General features: G+C 33.2%; 1 protein-coding gene across 3 annotated transcripts in view; it reads right to left on the bottom strand.

Annotated features, from left to right (window-relative positions):
- Nucleotides 1-18,124, bottom strand: part of LOC111510619 (phospholipid-transporting ATPase ABCA3) — a 122,688-nt gene that overhangs the window by 39,802 nt on the left and 64,762 nt on the right. For all 3 annotated transcript variants that reach the window (XM_074178878.1, XM_074178877.1, XM_074178876.1), the window contains exons 8-13: nucleotides 16,155-16,361; nucleotides 14,253-14,474; nucleotides 13,606-13,835; nucleotides 11,667-11,832; nucleotides 8,086-8,303; nucleotides 3,009-3,166 (exon numbers count right to left, since the gene is read on the bottom strand). In XM_074178878.1, coding sequence (XP_074034979.1) covers nucleotides 3,009-3,166; nucleotides 8,086-8,303; nucleotides 11,667-11,832; nucleotides 13,606-13,835; nucleotides 14,253-14,474; nucleotides 16,155-16,361 — 1,201 coding nt within the window. The remainder of the gene's footprint in view (nucleotides 1-3,008; nucleotides 3,167-8,085; nucleotides 8,304-11,666; nucleotides 11,833-13,605; nucleotides 13,836-14,252; nucleotides 14,475-16,154; nucleotides 16,362-18,124) is intronic.

Here is an 18,124-nt window from a genome sequence, read left to right on the forward strand (position 1 = left end):
ATTGATTACTTCCTTACTCACTGGAAGATTCCTACATTTTTTTGTATCGAGATGGAGTAGTAGAAAGCCAAAAACTTTTTTTTCCAAAAAATATAAACAGATCATGGCAATTGGTTAACATCATGGAATGTTAAATTATATCATTTTCAAGTTAACTCTGCATAAAGTCGATATGAAAAAAAAAACTAGAATAAATATTTCAACAAAATCATTACTCAGGAATCAATGTTATTTTGTAGAAAAATTGAATACATTTTTATACAGTGTCATCCCCAAAGTATGCACCATATGGGAAACTTATTTATTAAGGGTTTTTCGACAAAAAGTTATACTAGATAAAAGTTTGTGCATCCCCTAAAACTAAACATGCACTAACAAAATACAGTACAACACACGTAATATACGAGGACCCTTCAAATATTTGATTTTGTGACAAGAGTAAAGTACTCTTATTTTGAAAAATTTCTGGAAATATTATTCAGAAAAGTTGTTCAGCATTAAAAAATACATCTAGATTTGAAGTCATGGCCATCTGAGTGAAGTTTTATTTTTTTACCCATTTTTTAAATGGGGACTACGAACAAAAACGATAAATAGACAGCATCCTGTATACGACGGTTCATCTTGAAAGTCTGTAGTATTACAAATTATACAACTATGGTGTTAACCACGGTCAATTGTTTTGAAAAGTAAATTAACTTTTATAGTTTTTGGTGCGAAGTTATTTTTATTTTTTGTCAACACCGAAAATTACTGAAAATTATACAGTATCAGTACTATGTTGCTGTATCGCTACTGTTCCAACGTTTTAACAGAATCTGAATTAACGAACTTAGGCGTGCGCAGCGTTATAGAACAGTGTTTTCTAAAATTGTTCTACAGTGCCATCTAGTGTTACAGAAAAATTGATAACCTAAAAACCTTCTCTATGAAAAATTACTTTCACATGTCAAGTTTCATCACGATCGGTTGAGCGATGTAGAAGTTTATCACTTACCAACCAACCAACAAACATCCATTTTTATTGTAACAAGAACTTGATATTCAATAATAGCAAATCACAAAACATCAAAATGAAATAGGTATTTCAGAACAAACTCATTGATTTTCTGGAGATTCAAGTAAAAACACTTATTTTGGACAAGAAAATCTCCAGAAAATCAACGAGTTTGTTTCGAAATACCTATTTTATTTTGATTTGATATTATGGACTATCAAGTTCTTGTTACAGTACTGTATAATTTTGAGTAATTTTTGGTGTTAACAAAAAATAAAAATCACTTTGCACCGAAAACTTTGAAAATTAATTTACTTTTCAAAACAATTGACCGTGGTTAACACCATAGTTGAGTAATTTGTAATATTACAGGCTTTTTGAATGAATACAGGATGCTGTCTATTTATCGTTTTAGCAATTTTTTTTTTCGTAGTGTCCCCATTTAAAAAAAGGGTAAAAAAATAAAACTTCACTTAGATTGTCATGACTTCAAATCTAGATGTATTTTCCAATGCTGAACAACTTTTCTAAGTAACATTCCCGATATTTTTCAAAATGAGAGTACTCTTGTCAAAAAATCAAATATTTAAAGGTTCCTCATATATGTGTGTGTTGTACTGTATTTCGTTGGTGCATATTTAGTTTTAGGGGATGCAAAAACTTTTATCAAGAATACCTTTTTGTCGAAAAACCCTTAATAAATAAGTTTTCCATATGGTGCATACTTTGGGGATGACACTGTATATCACAAAATTTTCACAATTTTTCATTTCTAATAGAGACATAATTCAGCAAACCATCAGAAAATAATTGATTTTGTCCAAAGCATGTGTTAAATTTCTTTTCGTCGATATCTGGTGAATTTTTTGTGTTATATGGATGGCTTTCACTTGATAATTGTATTTTATTTTTGAGACATTCAATTATGAATTTATATAAAAATATGAACGTATGTAGATATATTCTCCGTATTACACCTGAAATTTCAAGGGACTAATGCATTCACGTCAGTTTCGTATATACAGAGTGTTTTTCAAATATGCGACAAAAATTTAAGGGACTATTCTAGGGATAATTAGTCCTTCGATGATTTTTTATACGGCGCTTTGTTTCGAAGATACCGAGCGAAAAATAATTTCGACAATAACAATGTATTACCAAAGCTAACATATATCGTTACTTAATCTACAATGAATACCCCCTACTCGAATGCAAGAATCCAATCTTCTCCTCATCGACTCCCGAACTCTTTCGAAAACACCAGGGTCGTTTCTGATTGCGTTACAGCCAGCAAATTGAATGTCTGCAGCCGTTTGTAGTAATCGGAATTACTACATTATTACGCAGTACGTCCAGTATAGTACGCTATACTTCTATTTCGGCAACGTTAATAACAAAATTTCCAAAATTGTTATTGTCGAAATTCTTTTTCGCCCAGTATCTTCGAACATGTTTAATAAACACCCTGTATATCCTGAGTTGAAATAACTCTCGAAGCCCTATTCTGTAATCTCAGAAGAATATTTATCTGATTGGTTGTCAGTGAGAATGAAATTGTTGAACAATATCATAATCTATATTAGATCTAAACATCTTGAATTTTGTTTCATTTGTTGTCTTTTCCTATTCTTGAGGACAGTCCAATTTTTCTAGCAATTTTTCCTGAAATGAATATTACATGTTCAATGAAATATGGTGAGCTCTCTTGAAATACACCCTAAATATTCAAATTTTGCAAAAATTTCAATTATTTCATCTCCAACAAACAGAGACATGAAATTTTGTTTTTGTCGGTACGAAAGTAACAAATTTTGAGGCACTTGAATTCAGTTTCAACTTATTGAAATTCAATCAGTTTTCCATAAATTTGAAAATGATAGACCTGGAATGATTCAGAGTTGTCCGTGAATCCAAACATCATCATGTCTCATTACTTGAATCAAACCATGTCTGTTATATTGTATGCTCACACATCCCGAAACCTTTCAACAATAGATGAATAACTACATACTTCAAGAAAACTTCTTCGAGCGTTGTTAGAGAAATTCCATATCCTCGAATTCCAAGCCTTTTCGATTCATGTTCCACTTCTTGCAGTAGAGGCTCGAAAATCGCTGCCTGGCTATCTTCTAAAAGATATGTTAGTTCAGATCCTACATTACTATGAATCTGAAATGGAAACAATGAAAACATTGAGGAACTTTCACTCAAAAAATCACTCAAACAAAATCGTTTTAAGTAACGATTGTGCGTAGTTTATTTCGCAGAAATGCTATTCGCCATATCAAAGTGTTCACAATAGGGAAGATTTACATTTTTTTTATATCGTAAATGTATGCTGCTATGATAACTATAAACTACTGCATAATATGAGCAGTGAAATATCGATAGTCAGTTTATAAAAACTATAAAGCGTTTCTTGAGTTGAAAAACCAATTGAAACATGCGTTTAAAGACGTGAACTGTCATGACGTCATACTGTATCAATCTGGATGCACGCATATGGCGCAGGCTGAGACTGCCGTTAAAATTTACTTATTTAAACAGCTGCAGCGAAACGCATTTGAGTAAAATGTGATGAGGTCCTGTTTTTTCAATAGATTAATATGATAAAGTTCTATAGTTTTGTTATTTGTATTAACCTTGATTCAGCTTTGTTTGTGTGTTGTTGAATTTATAAGTCTAACAAGGCCTTTCAATTTCAAAGGCAATGGAACACAAACAATATTACAAATATTACATTGTGCCTTTGTGCAGAAATACTTTCATTAAACCACCTGATAAAATATTTACAAGAGTACCTACCTGAAGATGATTGTAATCGTTGAACAAAATCTGTTTATTCTGTTTAAAATAAAATGAAAATGATATTTCACATAACAACAAAGCTCTTCATGTATGTGAAGACCATTTTAATGTAAGTATTTGAATATTGTTATCTATCTGATTTGTGAGAAAATTTTTTGCCAAAAAAATTATCCTATCAAATTTGTCTATTTCTAGTCATGTGTGTCGAAATAACCAATGAAACCATCATTACACTGAAAATTTTTTGCCAAAAAAATTATCCTATCAAATTTGTCTATTTCTAGTCATGTGTGTTGAAATAACCAATGAAACCATCATTACACTGATAACTACCCATGGATAGTTTTCACGGGTAGTTATCACTTATGTCATGACATTGCTAAGCAACCAACACAATAAAGTTGTTTGACATTTCAGTAATTCAATTTATTTCGAAAATGTCACTTCCTCGCTTTGGTGTTCAAAATGATGCGGCAATTGACAAAATCATTGAAGAAAATACACCAAAAAATACTGTCAATAGTAAAAAATTCACTTGGAAAATATTTATGGAGTTATATCATTATACGAATTGTTCTTTTAATAACTGTGTGTTCAATAAATAATTTTGTTCGAATTGCAAAAAATTTTCTCACCGAATATCCCTCGAACATTGATAAATAACTCATAATTTTATCACAACTTCCTCAAGCACGTTATTTTAGGTAACATCCCTCCGCCTTCGGCGTCGGGATGTTACCAAATAACGTGCTTTCGAAAACTGTGATAAAATTATTTCGTTAGTTATCAATGTCCTTGGGATATTATAGCTGATAATTGCATTCTGGCTAGGGATAATTGAATATTATAATTATTATTAATCATAAAGCTAATAAAGACTAACCAAACTGACACAATTCAACCCAAATTATTCATAGAAATGTCACTAAGTTAGGCTCTATTATCAAATAGTTATCTCCGAATAAGATATTATATATAATATTTATTTTTATACTTTTGAGGTATACTAAAACAATGACATTGCTTCATATTATATCTATGTACTATATTGTATCTATATTATTTACTCTTACCCCACTTCACGAGTATTATTCTTTATTACAGAAGTACATAGAATTTATACATAGTGATTGAACTTACAACAAATAATAATTGTACTTATTTGTCTATTTTAACTCCGCGTACTTCATTCACCAAGAGATAAATGTTCAGCTTCTGTAATGAATTCAGCTACCATGAACATCAATAACTACAAGATTATCGGATTGACCTATTGTAAATCCGTCGTCAGTCATCGATCGAATTTACACTCAATAGTAAATAATACTGTATAGAGTTAACCAAATACAGTTAAAACCACAGATTTGGACAAAAATATCACAATAGACAACAGAAACTTCAAACTAGCAAACGCAAACAGTTCGACATAAATGGAATGGCGACTGGCGAAATACAGTATCCATATCCAAGGATATGGAAGATCAAGCTGCAAACAGTTTGATCTTCCTCTTGAAGATGATCACTTGTTGATCGAAACACGTCTCGAGGTGTTATAAATAATTATTTGGTGTTGGGGAAAAAAAACTCCAGCAATAGTCATTAACAAAATAAGATTTTAAAAAATTGTGTATTTAGTTTTTCGTTAATAACTCAAAAACTATCAATATTTAAGCAATGTTGAAAAAAGCTCGTTGAAGAGAAGAAAATTTCCGAAAAAAAAGTCCCGACTTCCGAACCTCTATCTCCATTATAGTTTGAATTTGACGTTGAAAATAGGGTTCCGCGCGGCTGTTACGGCATGCGCGCGCTGCCGCTAAAGGGAGTTTATCAAACGAAATAATGTTTTTATAACATAAAATGTCATTTTGAAAATTTAAAAAAAACTAGTATCTACTTAACACTTGAATGAATCGAGTCCCGTAGAAAAAAAAAGTTTTATCACCATTTTTCAAAAAGTGATTCAATTGTTAACTAACAAATTTTTTCCCAATCTCCGTTGGCATAAATAATGGGATGAAAGGTATAAATAATTGATAAATTGTATAAATAATAAATATAAATAATTTCAAACTTCGTGGAGCTCTTTTGATATATATACTTCATATGATCCTGCGATGAAAGTTCATAAAAATTCATCAATTTGTTAGCATAGGATATGAATTCTTTACGTATTTACGTAATTTGTTTGTTGTTGTTGTCGAGAGATAATTATGATAAAAAAAATGTTTTCCCAATTTTAATTTTTAATTGTTCAAAATCGATTTTTTTATATTTCGATTGTTTAAATAATTAGTTGAGAAATTATTTTGCTTCTAAAAATCATAATATTCACTTTTAAATGGTTTGACAAGAAATTATTTTTTTATATTCATTATTCAATTGTTTATCAGTTTAACAATTTGTTATAAACCAATATTAACCAACGTTATATTTTTTTCTCAAGCAGAAAAAAATTATAAAAACAGCGATATATGAAAAAGTGTCATGAAAACATTTTTTTCATTCAGTATTATAATAAATTTAAAAAAAATAGTACTTTTATTATAATAAAAAATAAATAAAAAGAGCTATATATAAAAAAGTGCCATAAAAACTTTTTCTATTGGCACTTTTTTTGGCACTTTTATTATAATACTAAATGAATGGCACTTTTTTATATATAGCTGTTTTTATAATTTTTTTCTGCTTCAGAAAAAAAAACAACGTTGGTCAATATTTGTTTATAACAAATTGTTAAACTGATAAACAATTAAATAATGAATGAAAAAAAATAATTTTCTGCCCAACTATTTAAAAGTGTAAATTATGATTTTTAAATGCAAAATTGTTCCTCAACTAATTATTTAAACAATCTAAATATGAAAAAATCGATTTTAAACAATTAAAAATCAAAATTGAGAAAAAAATTTTTTTCAAATCATGATTATCTCTCGACAACAAAATAGAAAAAATTCGTCAAAAATATCGGATTTCTGTATTTGTTTAAAACAATTTAATAAACAAATTACGTAAAAAATTCATATCCTATGTCAATAATTGTCATTGTTCAATTTTAAAACAGACATAGCTAAATATCAATTGAAAAAAAAATGTCATCAACAATTTTTAGATATTTCATTTTGCAATAGTTATAAAAAATCATAATTAACAAATCAATGAATTTTCATGAACTTTTATCGCAGGATCGTATGAGGTATATATATCAAAAGGGCTCCACGAAGTTCGAAATTTATGGGCCAATTATTTATACCTTTTATCCCATTATTTATGCCAACGGAGATTGGTACAAAATTTGTTAGTTAACAATTGAATAACTTTTTGAAAAATGGTGAAAAAACTTTTTTTTCTACGGGACTCGATTCATTCAGGTGTTAGGAAGATACTAGATTTTTTTGAAATTTTTAAATTGACATTTTATGTTATAAAAAACTATTTCATTTGATAAAGTCTCTTTAGCGGGAGCGCATGGCAACATCAAATTTTCCTTCAAAAACATTTTTCTAGAAGTGATTCTAGCACATTCACGATTTATCTTTGATAAATGGTAAATTCATCTTTTATGACTATACTCTCAAAACAATCACAGCGTTAGGAAAAAATCCCCAGTAATTGTAAATCTATTTCAGTTGAGCTCATTTGAACCTGAGAAATATCTCAATAGATAATGATATACTTCAACTTGATGAATCTTAAAATATCATTATGCTACATTGCAAAAATACCTTCCGCTAGCCATGTAAAAGTTTTTGTATAATAATGGTATTCAGTGAATTTTCAAATGACCATTTTTAGAATCAACTTCAAATCTACAAAAAAAACACAAAATCGGACTTCTCATTAGGAAAATTAGCTGCTTTTCCATTATCCCAACAAAACATGGAAGAACATGCCTCTGTATTTTATGTAATTCTAGGAAACTCAGATACTTGGAAACCGTAAATTTAACAAGTGAATTTGGAAAGACTCATTTAATTCTAAAAGGCAGAGCTAACGTCTGATGCAGAAAAAATCCAACATAAGCACTACTCCCAAACATCAGAAGTGCAACACTTGTCTCAACTCTCGTTTCACCAATCAATTTGTTAGCTATTTTTCAACAGTAATTCATAAAAAAAGAAACAATGTACTGAACGATTTGTGAGATAAATATTATATGCATTTGACAAATCTTAAAAGCAGCATATTTTTGAAATTACGAAAGTTCTTAGTGATCTGAAAATATCCATTATAATTATTTTCAACGTATTTGATTTGGGTATTAATATAAAATCACATCTCACTTCTATATCTGGGATGTACTTCCTCAATAGACGCGTCACCTGTCCGGCGTCACAGTCTTTTGTCTTGTCCATTATGAGACTATATCCAGCGCCATACTTCTTCTTGAGGAAAAAACTTGAACCACAACATTGCAACTCACCACCCGCCATTATGGCAATTCTGTCTCCAAGAAGGTCAGCTTCGTCCATGAAATGTGTGGTGAGGAGCATTGTTCGTCCTGGAATGAAAAATATTCTCAGAACTGAAGATGAATGTAGAAGTCTAATTATTCTTCGGATACCTAGGAACATACCAAAATCGTTTCCTTTTTTACTTATAGTTAACATTGAATGTTTCAAAGGTTTAATTTGTTTCAAAGTCATGTATTTCTGTAGCTCCATATCTCTCAACACTGATGCTGTTCACTCCTTTCTCAAAATGTTTTTCTCTTTCCAGCTCATTGCTATATGATGTGATTGAATGATTTCTGACCAACTTTTTTCAACGGATTCAAATTGTACCAGAGCGCTGCCAGAAGAGCCCAAAAAATCAACTTGGAATTTAGCAATAATAGTGTTGATGAACGCACTATTCGATGTTGGTTTGCTGAATTTCATTCTATAGATTTTAACCTCGAAGCTGAGCCCTGCAGCCAGTGGCGGCGCCCCAGGGGGAAAGTGGGGGCAGTTTGCCCTTTGATAGTGCTCATTGTTTATTATTAAAAAATCTGTTTAAGAAGAAATCTGTTTTTCCGTTAATCAGTTGTCGCCTCCATACGAACAACTCTCAGAAGTTGAGAAACTTGTGCGAGCTAAGGACTAACGAGGTCTTACCTTTCAACATGTGATTCCTAAAACGGTTGCAGAGTCATCCCAGCTTCAACCTGATAAATTATCTCGAGAAAAATATCTGGTCGAGGCGGGAATCGAACCCACGGCCTTCCGATCGTACGTCGGGCGCACTACCACCGTGACCAATTCCACAACAAATTGAAATATTTCTTTTATTAGAGTGTTGTGATATTATTTATTTTCTCAATGGGAAATGCAGTATTATTTCAAATACCTGTGCCTTTTTACTGAATCTTGTCGCCTAGTTATGGTGTGCCCCCGCCCCTAAGTTTTAGAATCGCCACTGCCTGAAGCTGTCGACGAACAGTAATCCAGGACGAACTTGGAGAAGATTGACCCATTACAAGCGGAGCGCGGGATGGCGAAAGAACTAGGCATCAGCTCCCATGCGGCTTTTGATGCTTTAAAACGTATTGGAAAGGTCAACAGTCTCGAGAAGTAGGTGCTCTACGATCTGAATATTCGACAGGAATTGCCACGTTTCGAGTTCTGTTACCCTTCGCTTCTGGACAACCAACTTTTGGAAAGGATTGTCATGTATGGAAAAGAGTGGTCGACGACAATAGGAGATGTTCGAAACAGCGGTTGGATACCGATGAATCATACAGGCTCTTCCCAAAGGCGAAAACCCACCAAAAAAATTATGGTTACTGTTTGGTGGTCAGCGGCTGGTGTAATTCACTATAACATTCTGCAACTGGGCCAAACTATCACAGCAGAGTGCTATTGTACCAAATGCTATCGCACCAAAATCTGCGTCAGCAGTAGCCGGCAATGGTCAAAAGAAAAGGTCCGATCCTGCTCCGCACGTTTCACAAATCACTGTTCAAAAATGGAACGAATTTAGCGTCGAAGTTCTACCTCACGCAAACCTCTTGCCAATAGACTCAACGGCGGAACCTTCGTCAAGCAGGATCAGGCGAAAATACCTTCTTTGACTCAATCGAATTCCGAACACCAAATTTTGAGCATGAAGCGTGTGGTGTTGAAGTTAGTTCCAAAATTGTTGAATTTTGACAGAAAAAGCCTTCGCATGAGCATTGTTCAGAAATTGTTGAATGACGTCAACGGCGAAAAGTCCAAGAGAGCCAAGACCAAAAAAGTACGACAAGTTCTATCAATACAAAATACGAAGCAATATTGTGGGAAAACTATTCAAAGTTTTTGCATCACGATAATGCACCTACGCACTCGTCATTGCTTATTCTCGATTTTTTGGCCAAAAACAACACCGTTATGATACCTCAGTCACCGTATTCACCAGACTTGCCCTGCGACTTTTTCCTGTTCCCGGGATCGAAGAGACCCATGAAAAGACAGCAATTGAGGAGATAGAAACCGAATCGCTGAGAGAGTTCAAAGAAAAAGTGGATACCAGAACTGCTTCAAAGATTAGGAAAAAAATGGTGGGCGTAGTAATTACGCTATGCCCAATAATTTCATTATTTTTTTATCTGATAATCACCGTAGATTGCTGAGAAGAGTAGTGTGATGACTGCTGCCTGCTACCTAGGACCTTCCGCATTATTTTTTCAGTACATTATCTACTTCATTATTATTATTATTATTATTTTTATTATTTTTCCATAAAACCGTTCAATATAAATTTTTGTTTTACTTATTTTATTTGTATAAAGATCGAGCAGTAGAAAGCCAAAACCTTTTTTCTCAATAATCAACCTCTTTCTAGATTTTTGCGTTACTTCAAATACAGATGCAGTCAAGCTGCTGAAAAATAATTCCATGAAAATCAAAAGATGAATAGATGTACTATTCTGATCATTCCCATATTGATTTCAATTTAAGAACCACCGGTAGACAGCTGTTTCAGCCTGTTGGGCATCGCTAGCTAGCATCGATAGCTTTCCAAATTTTTGCTACCGCAGTTGTCAGTTGATTGGTCAAACCACCAACACTGACGTAAACACTTTACTTGGTAAGTTTACTTGGATGTCACACCAATAGGTGGTGGTCTCGCTTGCGTTTACGCAGCTTTTCTTTTTACTTCTCTTGGTTGTTCACATTTTGTCTTCAATCGAAGACCGCCTGCTCAGTACTGACGATGCCCGATAGGCTGAAACAGCTGTCTACCGGTGGAAATATTGGTAGCAGAAATTTGGGAAGCTGACCTGGAATGTCATCGAAAAACGAACCCACATATTTTTTGAAATGATATGTAATCGAGAAAGGTTATTTTCATTGTGTGCATTCCTTTGTTATTCACATTTTGTCTTCTATCTAGAACCACCGCTCGGTACTGACGATGCCCAAGAGGCTGAAACAGCTGTCTACCGGTGGCTCTTGAATTGAAATCAATATGGGAATATTAGTAGAACCACCTATTGGTGTGACATCCAAGTAAACTTGCCAAGTGTTTACGTCAGTGTTGGTGGTTTGACCAATCAACCGACATCGACAACTGCGGTAGCAGAAATTTGGGAAGCGAACCTGGAATGTCATCGGAAAACGAATCCACATGTTTTTCAGAATGATATGTGATCGAGAAAGGTTATTATTATTAAGTGCTTTATTATTCACATTCTGTCTTCAATCGAGGACCGCCTGCCCTTTATTTCAGAACTGGGACTACATTGTTGGCCTGTATAGTTTATTGAATAAAAGTTGAATTCCTCATATAACTTCAACAAGTTTTCCGTTTCACTATTGAATTTCAAATTTCAACACTAAAATTATGTTCGTATGTACTTGCGAATTGGAATAATGATGTATTATAAATTTAGAATTCTCACCCTCCTTTTGACTCTGCAATAAGTTCCATAAAGCTCTTCTGGCAGAAGGATCCATACCAGCAGTAGGTTCGTCCAACATTATCACTTTAGAATTACCACAAAGTGCCATAGCCACGCATAATTTTCTCTTCATGCCTCCAGATAATGACGAGGATTTTTGGTTCCTCTGAAAAAATGTTCAGGAAATGGATTATTTCAAACTAGACTCAATACATGAAAATACACTTATGCATAAAAAGTATCTTAATGAACAGGGACGATTCTGAAATTGAATTTTGAGAAGGTCTTCGAATTTTGGACCGTGAGACATTGGTAACAGCGATAAATAGGGAATCGTAAGTGAAAAGAGTTGTATTCTAGTAGGGTTGGCGTTCAAGACCAGAAGGTTTTGAGGGAGAAGTAGAAATCCAAAACCTTTCTCTCCTAAAAATATACCCCTTTCAATTTTGTGGGAATTTTGGACGACAGAAAAAGATTTGCGTAGACGTCAGGGTTTCGAAAAAGTAGGTGAAATGCGAGGGTATCTTCCAGCACATTATTCTGTTGATGAAGTACTGATCATACATACATTTTTTAATATTATATTTGTTTTGGTTCTGCAAATTAAACAATGGCTACGAAAATACTGATTCATTTTCTCTCTGACAACACGAATGAATATATTCAAACTGAATATATCGGGAGATCCTCTACATCACTTTTCTCTCAAATTATGTATCACTAATGAATATATATATACCACTGTGGAACTAAAGACCCACAATTAAAATCATTTTACTTCTACCTAACAAAAAATCCATGATAATAATTCTAGTATTTTCACAATACGTTCTATTCAAAACACGTCTCATTACACCGTAGTTTCATCATTCACTGAAGGTCGAAGACCTGGTCTTTCCATAGAGTACAGTTCCTCCAGGACTCTAGAGAAGAATATCTTCAATCCCTACTATAAGCTGGGCATGGTCTCCTCCAGGGTCCTGAATGTCCCTAACTTTAGCAATGATATTAAAAGTAGAATAAACAAACATACATCAGTAGCACTGACAAACCTTGGCAGTGCTTGCGAAAGTCATACAAGAACTCTATGTTTACAGAAAAAAATCATGGGATTGGGGAGAATTATAGGAAAGCTAATTTCTAACGGAACCTCGACAACCCCAGAAATATGCATAGTTATCCATAAAAAAACTAATATACTGCCATTAATTAGTTTTTGTTTCAACGTCTTGACAGTAGTCAAGCTGAAGACGATCAGCGAGAGAGGTTCTCAAAAAATCGTTATCAGATCAGCCCGACTTTCTTCCTGCGATAGTCCGGAACCTCTACCAACTAAGGGAGTGAGAAAGTTAGTGAAGAACAAATGGATCACAGTTCATCATTGGTTGAAATTAATGGGTATCATACCTCTATCAAAACTCCCAAAAGATAAACTGGGAAGCCTACAAGGCAGATCTGGATATTAGTCTAGCCCGGATGGGCTTTGAGATGAAGGATTTTACAGACCAAGATAGAACACAGAAAGTAACCACCTTTACGTTCATAGAATATTATCCCTCAGTTGAATAGAGATCTAACAGAAATATCTCTTGGTCGAATGGAGATCTAGCTCGCTGAGAGAACAGACTAAAAGGGTCAACTTTTCGAAAACGCCAAGCGAATACTATCGAATAACTTTTGGATCATGCAGAATGCAAACTGCTTGATTAGCAGCATATTAGTTCAGGGCAAATGGAAGAATAACTATAATTTTCAGTTTCGAGTGGGAGTGGTCGCATTTAAAAAAGACGGAAGAACTGAAGACCAAATTTCCTCATCTAGAATTTTGGCATCAGAAATAATGTATGCAATTCAGAATCAGCATGTCTACTCATCACAAATGATCCTTGAAGTCATTGCTCACTCATTTAACGAAATACCACTGGTAACATCAGCATACCTTTGGTTCCAGTTCTAGAAGGTTGATGTACTTATCAATGTCTTGTTCGACTTGTTTTCCTGATAGTCCTTTTAGTTTACTGAAGAAGTAGATGTGTTCTGATACTGTTAAATCATCAAAAATGATATTGTGTTGAGGACAAAGTCCGAGGCTACTTCTCACTCCATCCATATTAGTTCTAAGGTCACAGCCGTTGATTCTTCCACTACCACTTGTAGGGGTTATCATTCCTGAAAAATATCTATTTTTATTCGAAATTTTCTCTAGTGGCAGAATTTAATGCAAAAATCAAATCAGTGCGATGACTGTGTCGATGACAGATACATAAGTACTACAAAAATTATTAGTTTCAATCAAAATTTGAAGCATTCACCACTCAGAAGACCACTAAGAAAAAGATAAAAAGATATTTGTACAAATTTTCTCACAGAGGAAATTTTCGCAGATGATTTATTCAACAGCAGAACCTTGCAGAAATCAATCAAGGGACACCTGTTGTCGATATTATACTTCATGTTTACATTCAAATTGAATTATGCTTCGACATGGATGCTTCATTTTGAAAAAGTACATAGGAAATAAGTATTCATTTATCAAAAATGGATCCATTTATAGGAGAAGTATAATAATTAGTGTAGAGTCCTTACCTGTTAACATTGACATTGTTGTGGTTTTTCCTGCTCCGTTATGACCAAGCAGAACAGTGATTTGATCCTCATACATGTTAAGTGAAAAGTTTCTAACGACCGTTTTATTGCCAAAAACTTTACAAAGATTTTTTATTTGAATACCAGGTTTGAGATTCCTTGGATCATCCTCAAAAAATTCGCCTTCATTACTTGAATATCCATCATTAGTGTCCTCCACACCTGAAAAAGAATTGTTATCAGTTATTACAATTTTGTGATTGTAGAACCTATCCTTTGATGAGTGTTCAAGGTAAGTAGTTTTGTAGCTGCGAATTTTAACAAAACTAAAATGCAGGGGTAGAAAAATGAACTAGATATAGAATTGAAGATTTGGGATGTTTTCATGATATGGCAAAAAAGTTGAGATAACAAAATCCATAGGGTGAGTGGTAATTTCGAATTCTATTTTCAATGGTTCTTCATTCAGATAACAAAACAAGCAGATTATTTATGGCAGTAAATCATAACTGGAAAATAATTGAAGCCGTAATGTTTGAACAACAAATATGAATGACAGAACATGAAAACAATAACTGTTACAAAAAATTATTACAATAATTGATACTTGCATAGAGAATAGTTCTGAATAATTAAAATAAATATAGACAAATTTGAATCTACGCATTGAGATATCATGAATGTAAGAGATAGAGAATGTTGAATTGTGGGAAAATTGATCAATGTCATGAAACTTCAAAATTCTATTTTTTTTGTTTCTTCTCCATTCACATAAACATCGGAAGTCTGTCTGTTCATACTTTCCTTTAACAACTATCATTGCAATCAGAATATGGCAATAGAATTGCTGATAATAATAATAATAACATAAGTTATACATATATACATAATGATAATACATACATAATATACATAATAAATAAGTTAGTATTGAACGAGTCGAAAACTAGAGTGATGCTATTTGCCAACTATCTAACAGCAGAGGAAAAACCAAATGATATATCATTTTTCGAAAATTCCCTTCAGTTATCGCATGACACCAAGTTGTTGGGTGTTCATATTGATTAAGTTTTTTTGACGTTTTTCTGTGTTTTTTTTATAAAATGATGTCAAAAATAATTTTATACTTTCAAAAATATATAGTGTAATAGTCTAGTGTGAAAACGCTCTCTTTATTTACGACGTATTTTTTGTTACTGTATGAAGACATTGTGAAAAATAATTTTATACTTTTAAACAAGAAAAATAAATACTACTACTGCTACTACTACAGGGTGTCTCATCAAAAAAACAGTTTTCCATAAATAACCAGTGATATCTCAGTTGAAAGAATAAGTTTTTTACAACATTGAATTCTTCGTATGAAAGTGCTTTGGGAATGTTTTCATAGAAAAAAAAATGAGAGGAAAAAAGTTAAAGCAACTCTACAGCAAATTTTCGAAAAACATGCTGTAACTCAGAAACTATGATAGATATCGGTTTGCAGTTTTACCTTTGAGTTCGTCATAAAGTTTGATCGTCAGAAACAGTTTTCATATATATAGTTTGAAATCAGGAATTTTCCTTCGAAAGAGTCTAATTTGGCTCACTCTGTACAAAAAAAATCACTCAACTCCCCCTCGTGTCATCAACGTATAAAGGGATAAAAGGCGTTTTCAAGGAATTAGTGGGTGAATAAATTTCAAAATGTCATAAAATTTTCAAACGAAGCGTTTCATTTTGATAATATTTGGTTGCACAACAAATTTTCCGAATAATTGTTTCGGAATTTGCCTCTTAGAGTTTTAAAGAGTTGCCTCATAACCAAACAAATTTCAGTTGTCGGTTTTATACTATGCAAATCTTGTAGGTTCATGATTTCACAGATAACTTATAAGTGCCTATTTCTAATATTATATTTACCGATATGCCTCTGTCCACACCAATACGAAGCGGTGAAAGGAAAATACCAAGGTAAGGCGACTCCATACTCGCCGGGATTAACTGCTTCTACATATATCGTCACGAGCATGTATATTACAGAATCTAGAGCCATCATTACCATTATCAATCCAAGTGATAGAGAGTCATCAGGAGTGTTTGGTTTGAAAATATTGTTCCACTGAACTCCTGAAAAATTATTTTCATTTTAGTCAGCAAACACCTGTTAACGATGGGTTAGTGAATACTGAACATATCAATAATTTTTTTCCATCGAATGTGCTAGTAGAACCACTAGGGTATATATATCTAAATATTTTTAAGGTCTAAGTTCCATAACAGTCAGTTGGCACATATCAAGATAATTACTTTGATTCAGTTCATAAAAGTCGTAAAATCATGTTAGTTACGCCATTTTTTGGTGGGTTGATAAAAAATATGGTAAGTATTTGTTCAAAATGGTCAGTCACGAAACTTAATGTGACAAACCAAATTCTATGCGGGCAAAGCCGTGGTCCATAAATGGTGAAATGTGTTTCATGTCTGGCTAAATTTAGGTCGCGGGTGACGAATTTTGGACTTAATTTTCCTAGTGGCTATCTACCCAAGAGGTAGTAATGGGTATTTCGTTTACAGGTTTGAAAATGATGGTTATGGATATATTCCGTTGAAGCGCTAGTAATCTTCCTACAAATTACAATACTATTTCATTTACAATGCAGAATGCAAAATAAGAGGACTACCTTATAAGCTGCAAACGCCTCTAAATAATAGGTGCAACTTTTGGAGGCTGTAATGGGGGTTTTACTGGTGAAGAATAATGTGGTTTGCTACTTTTGGAGAGTATGTCGTGGAAAAAATACTAAAACGTGATAGAAAGTAAATTTATTCGTTGTGCAACCTGAAGGTAGAAGACTTAACTACATTGATCAATTAAAATTCGCATGAAGAGATGGAAATGATCAGTTGATCACAAATTGCCAATATATCTCAGCAGTGATGTAAATTTATTTTATATTTTTAAGAACTAAATATTAGAATGATAAGTTATTTATTCCTCGTATTTGTATTTCATAGAAATCTCAGAGAACACTTGAAGCACCAATGGAATTACAAACAAGAACTGATTGATGTTAAGTGATTGAATGGCAGCTGAATGAAAAAAAATTGCAAAAGAAAAAAAATATTGACATCTTAAACATCTATTTCTCAACAATACATTTCCTTAATTTACATCGATATTCTCATACGGTAGGATGTTCCTGAAGATAAATTTTTTCTAACTATACATGTTGCTCTATTCTACCGAATAGCCTAAAAACTTCTTTCTGTTTTGGTTTAGTTCGTTATTCGGCTGTCATCGACAAAGCAAGATGTGTGTAGTGGACGAGTCTCAACATCATTCAGTCGAACACAGCCTTCAACGGTATGGTTGCAGGTGTGAAAAAACTCCCAACCTATCAAGATTTTGTGTGAACTCTAATAGAATGTTCAAACCATGTCGCTGAATGTATCAAAAGATTTGCAGAACATCATTTAGGACTCAAAAGGAAAGGGACTCAAATTTCATTTACATCATTTACTGAGTTGAAATCATTTTTCAGATCATTGTCTACAACGATCTGCGTTGAAATTTATCGAATCTCAATCTCACTGCTGTTTAGGACGGCTTTTTCCAGCACTGATGGAACTGGTCTATAGAACCTTGGAACCGGTCTGTAGATGATCCAACAAAGCTTTGAGCTATTACTAGTTAACAATTACTCTCTCAGACGAAGGTTTCATGTATGCAGTCATGCCGCATTGAAATTGGAGCATACTGCTGTTTAGGTCGGATCTTTCCTGCACTAACGAGAGGTCTGTACGTGATCTAATCGATTGATTTCAGCATGGTTCTGCTGTTGGATGAACCAGAAATATCTTCAAAACTAACCTCCATGTGGTATTTTGCA

Source organism: Leptinotarsa decemlineata, unplaced genomic scaffold (genome assembly GCF_025532065.1).
Source record: "Leptinotarsa decemlineata unplaced genomic scaffold, Ldec_3_MD MMD2_tig00004307_RagTag_RagTag, whole genome shotgun sequence".
NCBI lineage: Eukaryota > Metazoa > Arthropoda > Insecta > Coleoptera > Chrysomelidae > Leptinotarsa > Leptinotarsa decemlineata.